This window comes from Alnus glutinosa, chromosome 12 (genome assembly GCF_958979055.1).
Source record: "Alnus glutinosa chromosome 12, dhAlnGlut1.1, whole genome shotgun sequence".
Taxonomy (NCBI): Eukaryota; Viridiplantae; Streptophyta; class Magnoliopsida; order Fagales; family Betulaceae; genus Alnus; species Alnus glutinosa.
Window position 1 is genome coordinate 11,404,282 of NC_084897.1, and position 12,122 is coordinate 11,416,403.

The 12,122-nt window shown below is 38.8% G+C and overlaps 1 protein-coding gene across 2 annotated transcripts; it reads left to right on the plus strand.

Annotated features, from left to right (window-relative positions):
- The first annotated feature begins 3,632 nt into the window (after positions 1–3,632).
- On the plus strand, positions 3,633–11,617 carry LOC133851025 (protein FAR1-RELATED SEQUENCE 5-like). 2 transcript variants are annotated; one of them, XM_062287316.1, is made up of 3 exons: positions 3,633–3,845; positions 8,765–9,390; positions 11,287–11,617. In XM_062287316.1, exons 2-3 carry the CDS (start codon positions 8,938–8,940, stop codon positions 11,482–11,484), a joined length of 651 nt encoding a protein of 216 aa, XP_062143300.1. In that variant the 5' UTR covers positions 3,633–3,845; positions 8,765–8,937; the 3' UTR covers positions 11,485–11,617. The 2 variants fall into 2 exon arrangements, with proteins under 2 accessions (XP_062143300.1, XP_062143299.1); XM_062287315.1 differs by having other exon boundaries at positions 8,852–9,390.
- The last annotated feature ends 505 nt before the right edge of the window (positions 11,618–12,122 follow it).

Below are 12,122 nucleotides of genomic sequence, written 5' to 3' on the forward strand. Positions count from 1 at the left end.
AAATATGGATATTTAAAAAGATCTACTGCTTATTGTGCTATAAATCTATTCTTGAACTTGTCCCTAAAGAAACGCACGGCTCTGTCGAATGCTTATGTGGCATCCCATGTCTGGACGGGTTAGTGATGCGTCTGGATGGGTACTCTACAGGGTTAAATATCGCGTTTCAGCCCTAGTTGCCACACCCCATTTCACTTTTTTCTTGATTTTTGTCGTTTTGTTGTGGTTTTCTTGTAGTTTCTCGCATATTCTCGGCTTATTTTGTCCTTTTCTGTCCTTTATCTCATTTTCAGGTATGTTGCCCCATCCTTTAACTGCTTTTCAGTTATTTTCACTGTTTAGGTATTTTTGTGGAATATTCTTGAGATAAAGACTGCATATTTATATTTATGATATCTGCTGCTGAGTTTGGATTATCTGTTATGGCATTTATTTGGACTGTGTTGGATATATTGCTTGTTTGTAATTTTTGGGAAGTCCAGTTTATTGCCGTTATAATGCCAATTTTTTTTGGACTAACAAAACCTAATATCTTTGGTGTTATTCTTGGCAAAAAAATTTGGTTATTCTTTGCAGAATCATGTTTGCCAGCAGCTCTACGCGCAGAGTCCGATAGAGGACAGAGGAAGGTAGTGCTGCTTCTAGAGCCAAAAATTGCCAACAGGCCGGTCATTCCAGAACGGAATGTAGTTAAGGCTGATCTTATGGTAGCTCCCCTTGACGTTATCAGTGAGATTATTCAGACATATAACTGGGGCTACCTCCACAATTACGCCTGCATCGTACTCACCAGACTGATCAGAGAGTTCTATACTCATCTGGAGGTTATGCAGGATGAGGACAGTGGCATTGTCCTTCAGTCTACAGTTGAGGGGCATGTGATTCTGGGGATCCTCTGGTCATCAGCCAAATCATTGGGGCACCAGTGCTTCAGATTTCAGCCAGCCCTTTTAATGAGATCTTGGTGGCTCCCTCTTTGGATGATCTTAGGGAGTTCTTTCATGTTGTTCCACAAGGCGAGGAGCGAGCTACTACTATCAAAATCGGTGCTTTTTCTCCCCCGCACCGCCTGCTCGCAAAGATTGTCCAGCACAATCTCTGGCCTACTGTTAGGTGGAGTGATCTGATCCTGAAGAGAGCTCAGTTCCTGTATGCCATCATTAGGAGATTGTCATTCTGCTTGTGCAAGCATATTCTTAATATCATGCTGGAAGCTCGAGATGAGAATACTGCAGGTCTTCCTTTCAACCGCTTGATTACGCAGATTATTATATAGTCTGGTATAAGTATCTCTAGAGAGCCCAAAAAGAAGATACAGATTCTAGTCTGATGCAGTGTTGACCCAGATTCTAGCCTCTCTAGAGTCATTGCACGAAGGTATGAGCTCGATGCAGCGGGTGGTTCATTCTATTGACCTCCGTGTGGAGCAATGTCAGCTGGATATTCAGGAGTGTCTCCAGCACCATCAAGACACTCCTGGCTAAGGAGGATTGATTTCTTTTTTGTGCTTTGGTTATTTATCTCAAGACAATATGTTTTATTCTATTTTTGGATTTTTGTAAAACTTTATAACTCTTGGATTTATTTACTCTGTTTACCCTTGTCCTGCTGAGACATTAAGGGGGAGTAATTTTATTTTCTGGTTTTTTTTTCTTACTCTGTTTTACCCTTTGTCCTTTTGAGACAAAAAGGGGGAGTTTTTTTTTTAAGTTGGGCTAGGATTGTATTTTTAACTGGTTAAGTGATTTTTGTCCCAAAATGGCCAAATGGGGAGTTTGTTAGTTTGTGATTGGCTGCATTCTGTTGGACAAAATCACTTCTATGTAATGTTGCTTATTAATAAGGGATATTGTTATATTCAGAGTCTACACTTCAGTTATGTGCTTCAAGAAGACTCTGTGCAAAATTCAAGATAGTGAAGCTCAAGTCCCTTGCATCCGTCCAAATGACGTGGTATTCCATCCCGACGCTCCTCAGTCAAGAAACATCCGTCCGGGCAACGAGATCTTTCCGTCCAAACTCCCATCTCTATCCAGAAGCTTCGAACTGTTCCAGGTTGCATTTGTTCGAACGTCTCAGCAACACGTCCGAACGTCCTTCAGTGTTCGACAAGAAAAATGATTTCCTTTCCAAACACAAATATGGGAAGACAGCTACAAGTATCCAAACGACGTAGTTATTTTGTCCGGACGCTTTCCTTGATAAGGCAAGATGTGTAGAAGATGTGCAATCGTCCGGACGTTTGTCTACACTGTCCAGACGCTCAGACTTTATTATGTAAATTGCGTGCAGCAGAAGTACAACCGTCTGGAAGCTAGGGCAACACTGTCCAGATGCGACTCTATTCAGGAAAGAATTTTAGCGAATTTGGAAAGCCGATTGCACAGTTGTCTGTCCAAACGCCCTTAGCTACCATCCGGACGCCGCCTAGAGAAAATCGATTCAAACTTGATTTAGGTCTTATGTAGTCTATAAATAGAGGCCTCTAGGCACATATTTATAAGGATTCAGTATTGAATTCTATAGTGTTTAGAGAGTATATTCTAGGAGTTGTTGTGCTGATCCAGTTGCTCTTAAGCCATTTCCGAAGTGCTGTTGCTGTGTTTGTGTAAAGTCTATCTTAGGGAGGAGTCATAAGGTAAAGGATTCCATTGAAGACCCCTTCAAGTAGGTGACTTGGTTGGGAGACGTTCATGTTGGGTTACACATCAGAGTTCAAGGTACGACCATTGTGAAAATAAATATTGACTTTTAAAAGAACCAAGTGTGTGTTTGTGTGCAACAAAATATCTTCAATGCAGAATTTAAAGAAGACAAGATATTTGTTGACAAAGTGGAAATTCTGTGAAGAGAAAAACCACTCCGAGGCAGTCAAACCCAGGAAATCCACTATCTAAAGACAAAGCAAGTTACAAAGCACTCGTACTCACAAAACCCATTGCAGTAGTCATACCTTTAACTATAACACGAAGCCCATTGTGAACGCTTCCCAACCAAGTCTTCGAGAGAGGTTTGAATCCTCACATTAGGACCCATATGGCTTGCTTTGAGATCAAGAATTTCTTGCAACTGGTAAACCGAACTTCCTTATTTGAAGAAAGCCTGAAGGAGATTGCGGCGGAAATGGCGGAAAAGAGGAGATAGGATGTTTGGCCAAGGGGCGCCGTTAGGAGGATCGGGTGTGGTCAAGAGGATAGCAACAGGAGGCTACTGGACCCAGAGACCAACCTAGGGACGCCTGATACCTACTTCATCCGTACCCTAACAGCATCAACAGCAGAACCAATCACCGCCATCGTGCCTATAGTGCAACAAAGTTCATTAGAGACAGTGATAAAGATATGGGGCCGCCATATTTAGTTGACGATCATTGCATGACTGCCAGAACTGATTGGCGGCCACCAAACGGTGTATAAGAGTGGTCACCGCAAAGCACCACTACACGGTGCCACCCCACAATACTTTTTTTTAAAAAGAAAAAAGAAAAAGGAGTTTAATTTTTTTGAGAAATATTTTGAGTTTTGAGAAAAAAAATTAATATATGTTTTGAAAAGTATTTTAATGGTGGGACAACATCTAAAAATTCGTCTTGGAACCCAAATATTTAAATAGCTTTTCAGCTTTGGTAAACAAACCAGTTGAGAAGTTAAAAGAGCTTTACCAAACGGGCTCTTTACTTTCCCGAAATAGCGACGGGCTGAATTTTCGGCCCTGTCAAACCCAACAACAAAAGAACGAGAAGAAACACAAAGAATCCTCTCTCTCTCTCTCTCTCCCCGGGTGGATCAGTTGCTATCTCTCAAAGAGTTTTGAAGGACCTTCAGCTACAAAAAATAAATGATTCAGTAAGTTTCCATTTTAATTTTTCCCTTTATCCCCAAATTGGAGTCCAGCGTTAGCCGAATATTTACAATTTTCAGCTTCTAATTTGAATTGCTATAAGATGTATTCTATTATTCTTTGTGCTTTGCAATCCATTCTCATGGAAAATGGGATTATTGTATTTAAGTCAATTGGGTTTGGGTTGTATTACTACTTTAATGTAGTCTTTTGTCTATCTTTTTTGGTGCTCTCATTCTTAGTCCTTTGTATCCCATTACATCAGAAATGAAATTGCTTTGAGTTTATATCGGCTGGGTTTTCCTCTTTTTGTTGGTTTGGGATACCCAACTTGGGATGCTATTTCAAACTATTTTTCATGGAGTCCCCCGCACTTCACTTCTATAGTTCTATTCAAGTTTGATATGTTTTTGAATGTGGAAGGTTGGACTGTAATAGCCCGAAGTATAATTTTTGAATTTAGAATTTACTTTAGTGCAATATTTGCAGTTTCTGTTTTTAGTCTTAGTGCAAGTCTATTGAGTTCTGAATGAATTGTCCTTGTTTTCGGTTATATGACAATTGGGTTAGTGTTAGATTCTATTATTTTTGTGTTTGCGATCTCTTATATGGTTGTCAACATGACCAAATTTGAGTATGGTAGTGAACTAAAATTATGATGATTATTTTTATGCTATTATATATAGTAGTACAAAAAACAAATTATAAACACAAATCAAGATGCAAATGAAGTATTTTATAACCCAATAGTTATACAACAAAAAGTATATCTATCAAACTTGACAAATGTGTCAAGATTGTTCATCAATCATGAATCATCAATGGCTAGGGAAAAAAAAAATTTAACAAACACTATAAAGCGTAAATCATTCAACTATTAATAAGTTAATGAACCACAGTATTGAAGCAAAATACAAAAATGAAATGAATCAAAATATCCAAATTTAAGGTCAAACCACATACAAAATAAAACAAAATTTTGATTAAAAAAATTGGACCATTTGACAGTGACGTTTGGAGTAGAGGATCAACTGGTAGAGGTGGACCGGTGCCGTGATTGCTATAGCTAAGTGACCAGAAACTGAGATGCTTGGGTTGGCGTATTGACTAGTAGAGGTAGATTCGTGCCATGACTGCTATCATTATGTGACCAACAAGTAGAGAGCCAGAGACAAAAAAGCGTATAAAGGAATATATGAAGTTTCGGTTCTTTCGTATTTTCTAGTTTACTTTAAACAATCTTTAGGTGACATGTGAATGAATGACCAGTTAATTTAAGTAATTGGTTAAAAGAAGGTGACAAATGTACGAAGTTCTTTTATCGGATTGTAAACTCGAACAGGAGATCCAACTCCATAGAATCGTTGTCTGTTAACAGCTCAATTTCTTCAGATCAACTGGCCATTAGAGAATATATTGTTCAATTTTATGAGTACTTATTTTCAAAGCAATACAGCTAGAGGTCTAGGTTGGATGGCCTTGCTTTCAACTGGAGATTCCTTTTGAGGAAATGGAGGTCCTAGAGGTGGTGAAAGGTGTGAACAAAGATAAGGGTCCAAGTCCCGATGGCTTTTTTCCAAGACTCCTGGGATGTGATCAAATTTGATATCATGGGGGTCTTTTTTGATTTTCATGCTCATAGCAAATTTGTGAAAAGCCTTAACGCCTCCTTCATTGCCTTAATCCCCAAGACTCCTGGGCGATTGATCTCTTGGACTTTCGCCCTTTTAGCCTCGTGAGTGGTATTTATAAGATCATTGCTAAAGTCCTTGCTAATAGAATGAGTCGTGTTATGGAGAAGATTATCTCAAAGCCTCAGAACGCATTTGTTAAAGGTAGACATATTTTGGACTCGGTCCTCATAGCCAGCGAATGTTTGGATAGCCATATCAAGTCTGGTATTCCTGGGGTGCTTTGCAAACTGGATATTACAAAAGCTTTTGATCACATCAACTGGAAATTCTTATTGTACATGCTGAAAAGGTGCAGTTTTGGGGAAAAATGGGTCTCTTGGATATCACACTGCATTTCTTCGGTGCACTTCTTTGTTTTGGTTAATGGTTCTCCATCCAGCTTCTTCAACAATTCTAGAGGGCTGAGACAGGGCGATCCTGCATCTCCCCTTCTGTTTGTAGTGGTCATGGAGGCTTGAGCAAACTGTTTTCTGTTAGTGTTGACAGTGGTCGTCTCTCAGGCTTTTATTTGGGTTCTAGGCTTCCCGTGGTTAACATTTCACATTTGTTGTTCACTGATGATACTTTGGTCTTATGTGAGGCTAACCCTAGCCACCTCTGCTACCTACATGTTCTCTTATTATGTTTCGAAGCTATATTTGGCTTAAAGGTTAATTTGGCCAAATCCCTCTTGGTCCCTGTTGGCAACGTGGATAATGCTGCTGAGTTGGCTGTCATCTTGGGCTGTGGGACTTCCTCTCTGCCCTTGAAATACCTTAGTATGCCGCTTGGGGCGTGTTACAAGGCTAAGTCTATCTGGGATGGTATCGTGGTTAAGATGTAGCGTCGCTTGGCTAGTTGGAAAAATGTTGTATTTGTCCGAGGGTGGCAGGGTTACCCTTATTAAGAGTACTCTCTCCAATCTTCTTATGTACTTCTTGTCTGTCTGCCCTTTCCTACTCGTGTGGCCAATCGCATTGAGAAGGTCTAAAGAGACTTTTTGTGGGGTGTGATAGGAGACAAATTTAAATATCACTTGGTTAGCTGGGACAAGGTCTGCTCTCTAATCTCTAAGGGAGGGTTAGGGATCAGAAATTTGAGGGCGTTCAATCACGCCATCCTAGGCAAATAGCTATGGCGTTTTGGGTCTGAGAGAGATTCGTTGTGGAGAGTCGTGGTGAATTCTAAATACGGTAGCCTATGGGGCAGGTGGTGCTTTCTCTCGAGCCGATAGGTGCCTTTGGGGTGGGGGTGTGGAAGAACATTAGAAAAGTTGGGATTCTTTCTCAAGATTCACTAGATTTGTTGTGGGGGATGGTTCCAAGATCAACTTTTGGCATGATTTGTGGTGTGGGGACGGCTCTTAAAGTAGCATTTCCAGCCTTATTTGGTATTGCCCGTGTAAAGGACGCCTTTGTTGTGGATAATTTGGAGTTTTTGGGCAATTCCAACTAGTGGAACGTGAGCTTCACTAGGGAGGCTCACGATTGAGAGGTGGATGATTTTGTCTCTTTCTTTCAGGCGTGACACTCAGTCAAGTGAGCAGAGGCAGCGAAGATAAGTTGTGGTGGGTTTCCTCCAAAAAAGGTTTGTTCAAGCTCAAGTCCTTCTTTTACTCCTTAGCTTGCTATGGGAGTAGTCACTTTCCCTGGAGAAGCATTTGGCGCACTCAAGCTCCCTCAAGGGCTGCCTTTTTTGTGTGGTCCGCGGCTTTTAGCAAGATCTTTACCTTGGACGACCTTAGGAAGCGGCATGCTATCGTGATAAATAGATGCTATATGTGTAAAAAGACTGAGAAGTCCGTGGATCATCTTCTTCTCCACTGCGATGTGGCTTCTGCTTTGTGGAGTTCTCTCTTCAGTCGTTTCAAGATGTCTTGGGTTATGCCTAGACGGGTTATCGACTTGCTTACTTGTTGGTGGTTCTCTGGAAGGCCAATGAGCACTGCGGTATGGAAAATGGCGCCTATTTGCCTCTTTTGGTACTTATGGAGGGAAGAAAGCAATAGGAGTTTTGTAGATTTGAAAAGTACCTTGGAAGAGATTCTATTCTTATTCTACCTTACTTTGTACTTTTGGATTACGGCTTATGTCCACCCTTTGTCTTTTATTTTTGCTGACTTTCTCGCTTGCTTTTCTTTTTCTAATTAGGTGTTTCCTTTGTATACTCTAGTGTATTAAGAGGCGTCTTACGCTTTTTTAATGAGATTGATTTCTTACTTTTAAAAAAAAAAAAAAAAAAAGAATAAGTAATTGATATATAAAGCTCATCAAGTATAAGGTTGCGACTTTATTTAAATAAACACGAGTGACCTCAGGATTTCTGACAAAAAAATTGTGTACTTCTGAAAAGAATACATTTATTTGTATCGATAAATAAAATAAAATAATTGGGATTTGAGGGAAACATAAGCCAAGCCACTTGGAAACTCCCTCTCTCACAGGCATATATACTAAGAAATTTTACATCAGGGGAGAGTTGTGACTTTATTTGGCATTCCCTCTGGGCGAAATGCAGCCAGACCTGGTCTCACCGCAGTTGGGAGGACGCAGTCACCTGGTTGTCTAGGATTGTCATTGATTTTTATGAGTAAGAAGATACTAAAACGCACCCACTTAGGGAGGGGGACATGCGGCTCCTCCACTGTTTGAATATTGATTCCGAGGACCAATATTGGTTTATTTAAATATTTCCCTGGCCATTAATCACAATAATGCTTGGGCTAATGTAGAATGTTGTTTGTTTTGTTATCTTTTTTTGTGGTTGTGGGATGAATATTACGCAATCTGAATACTGATTTCTAGAACACATTTAAGTTTATTTACATTGATCCATGGCTATTAATTTACTCTAACCTGAATGGTACGGTGTGTGGTCTTTGTTTTCATTTATATAGAAATTGGCTAAATGTCTAATTCTGTTCTTTTTGTGTTTGTGATCTCTGTAACAGTTGTGGAGTGCTTATTACCTAGTCTGGATTCTAATTTCTAGGATCCATTTTTAGAATGATACCTGGCTATTAATTAGTATAATGCCGAATGTCAAAGTGTCTGTTTGTGTGTATCTCTGTATTGAATATCATGGGCATGAGTTTATCTTGTGCGAGGTGGCTACCTTTTGTATGACTTTTGTATGAGAGTGTAAGGAAGGTTATAGCGCTAAATTTGTGTATCATGTGTGTGTTGAGTATCATGGACATGAGTTTATCACCCACTAGGCTGCTTCTTTTATATGATCTTTGAATGTTGCAGCCGAGTGCATGTGTGGCTGTGTATTGATGTCATGGTCATGAGTTTATACACATGGAAAGTTATCTCTCTATATTCTGAATGTCGCAGTGGATTCTGAACTTGGTGTGGACATCCATGATGGGGTCTTAGATAGTTCAACTAATATCGAGCTCGAGCATGGTAATGATGGCACAATGATTGGAAGTTCAGTTGAATATGTGTCTTGTCTTGAACAAAGTGATAAAATGACTCACAACTCTTCTAGAGAGGAGGTGACTGTAGTTGAAGGAGACGAACCATATGTGGGTCAGGAATTTGAGTCTGAAGAAGCAGCACATGCTTTTTACAGTTCATATAGCTCACGCGTCGGTTTTATAACTCGGATAAACTATCTATCTCGCTCGAAACTCGACGGATCCGTTATTGGTAGAACACTTGTTTGTAACAAAGAGGGTTACAGAAAACCTTATAGGTGCGATAAGAAAAATATGAAGCCACGGACTCCCACTAGGGTGGGTTGCAAGGCAATGCTTTCGATAAGGAAACTAAGCACTGGAAAATGGGTTGTCACAAAGTTCATGAAGGAGCACACTCATGCATTGACTGCAGGGAATACTCAAAACGGATTGACTTGTAATCAAATTCCGGTAAGTTTGTTGTCATCTTCTTTTAGTTCTTGAGTCTGTTGTGAGATAATTTCCAGTTTGCTATATGCACTACTTTTAAATATGATATGTAGCACTTACTCAAAAAAAAAAAAAAAGGGAGGATGAAGATGTAAAAAGAAAAAAAATAGATGTGTAGTATCTATTCTCAAAGAATAGTTCCTTTGTTTTCCTCTTGACACATTCCCTTGGGTTAATCCCAATTTGGACTCTAGGAAAACTTTCGTGCATTTGTGTTCTTTTGAAATCTGCATGTAAGCTTGTGCAGTGATCATTTTAGCATGAGATGCATTGCAAAGTTAATCACTACAGCCTCTTGGAATTGATGCTAGAAAGATTCAAATATAATAAGGGAGAATAACTTTTTGGTCATAAATGAACACGTCTTCATATATAGATCCACTCTAGATTCTGATTTTGCGATCAGTATAGGCTGACATGTCACAAGCTGAAGTCCCTTGATGTAATCTTGGCTCTTTATTTAGGTAGTCTTGTTCCAGGCTGTGCACGCTTTGTAGAAGAACTTCATCTTCTGATAAAGTTCAAATTTTGTATTTCCCTTGGTTCTGAATCCCCCCCCCCCCCACCAAGAATAGGGCCTTCCAACCCACATGGTATGAAACTTTTTATGTTACCTTTGTAAAAAGAAAAAGATTAAATATATTTTTGGCTGTCCTGTGCCTCAACTTGCTCTTTTTATCACATCATTGTGTCTTGGGGGTTGGGGTGGATTGAGAAAAGGGTGATCAGCGTGTTCTACTTTCTTGTTTCCTTTCAGTCGTTTAGCAATCATTTGTTGTAGAACTCTTTAGCCAAATCATTCTACCTACTATTTACTAAGAACTCTCACGTTACTGTCCAGTATAGAAAAAGAAAAAAAAAAAAGAAATCATTTCATGTGTCAAAATAATGTCGTCAGACCAGTATTAAATCTGTCTCTTTCCCTGGCTGCCAATGGCTGCTTAGAAATTTGTCTTTATGTTACTCTAAATCCCAGCTGCTTTGTATAGTTTCAAGCAAATGCTTCGAATATCTATTCTTGACAGTGTGACCACCTTCTCTGCCATACCACCATCAGGAATAAATTTCATTTGGGTTCAACTCCTACTGCATCCAAACAACTGAAGCAAATTCTTTTAACTCAATTAAGTTGAATTCTTTCCATTTTAATTGATTCCTCTTTGGTCTGTGAATTGTAAACTTCCAAGTATAGTTGGCACCTGCTTGGGTATTGGTGGGAGTTCACAAATATTTTTAGAAATGTAAACTTTTCTGGGAGATGTTTTGTATATTGTACTGATCGTGTTTCCCATTCATATTTGTTCACTGTAACACAACTGAAATGCTTGATTAAAGAATGCTAAATCCTTTCTTGCACTGTACTTTATATCACTTAATAGTTCTTTCTTTTTTTTCCCCTCATTTGTTTCCCATCCATAATTGTTTACTATGATAAACTGAGATGCTTTATTATGAAAGAATGGTTAAAAAACTGTCTGTACTCGTAGGATTCATGCCTAGAGAATACATGCCTAAAAAAAACTGCCTGTCTATACATCCCTGTTATAGCAACACTCTAATATGGTAGTGATTTTGTCAACAGAATGTAGCCAATAAACTAACAAAAAGAATACAAAAAGAATATTTAAATGGCATAAAGATATAATAGATAATCGAATAGATAATGCATTTGAATAGCCATTAGCTAAAATAGAATAAATGTAGCTTTAATTAATGTGAGCCTAGGCTTTATAAATGATTTTACAAAAACTCCAATTGCAACTTGACTAGTTCGTCTAAAACTTGGTTTTACATATTAATTGTCATTCATTTTTCTTATACTTTTCTCCCACTATCGGTACTCTCGTTCTCTTGTAGAATGAAAACATGAAGATTCAAGAGTTAACTCAACAGCTGCTCCTAGAGAGAAAGCGCTCTGCTTCACTTAGAAAAATTGTAGACCTTCTGTTCAATCACATAGAAGAGCACACGCAAGACCTGTCAAAAAGCGTCCAGCACGTAGCAGACAGGGTAAAGGAGATTGAATATGGAGGGAAAAAAACCTCAAAACCTTAGCTAGTCTTGCCATTGTAATAAAATATTGTGTATATTATCTTAGTAGCTTTTTTTTTCTTTTTTTCAAAAAGTACTGTTACATGCAATCTTGAATATCGATATAGTTGGTTATCTAAAGTTTCTAGTTTCTTCCCTTGATTTTTTAGAACCCAATACTTTTTTCTCTTTTTTTTTTTGGAGAAGGAGATGCCCAATAGTGCAGACAAAGTGTTTTGTGTTTGGCACACTCGAGGAGAAATAATAGCCTGGAGGTGTTTGCTGCATCTAAGGTATCTTCAAAAGACTCTGTAAAACACACTGTTCGACCCTAACGGCTAACACCCCACTCCAACAGATTCTTATTTAAACTAACCTAATGTTACAATGGCTCTTCATTTGTAAAGAGCAACTGGAGCATCTTCATTTATTTTTTAAACACTATCTCGATCACTCTACTCCCTGCAACACTTTCTCTCCCTAATGTTCACCGTTCCTCTCTCTCTCTCTCTGTGTGAGAAAATAATTCTCTATTTCTCTTTCATTCTCTTGATAACAATAATATAGATAATAATGTGATAACAACAATAGTAATAATTATACCATTCCTTTGAAAATAGCATTATGATAATAATTGCAGTACTAGTATTTATAACATAACT

Coding starts and splice junctions, on each gene's coding strand:
- LOC133851025 (XM_062287315.1), top strand. Junction 9,391..11,286: donor TGACTTGTAATCAAATTCCG/GTAAGTTTGTTG, acceptor GTTCTCTTGTAG/AATGAAAACATGAAGATTCA.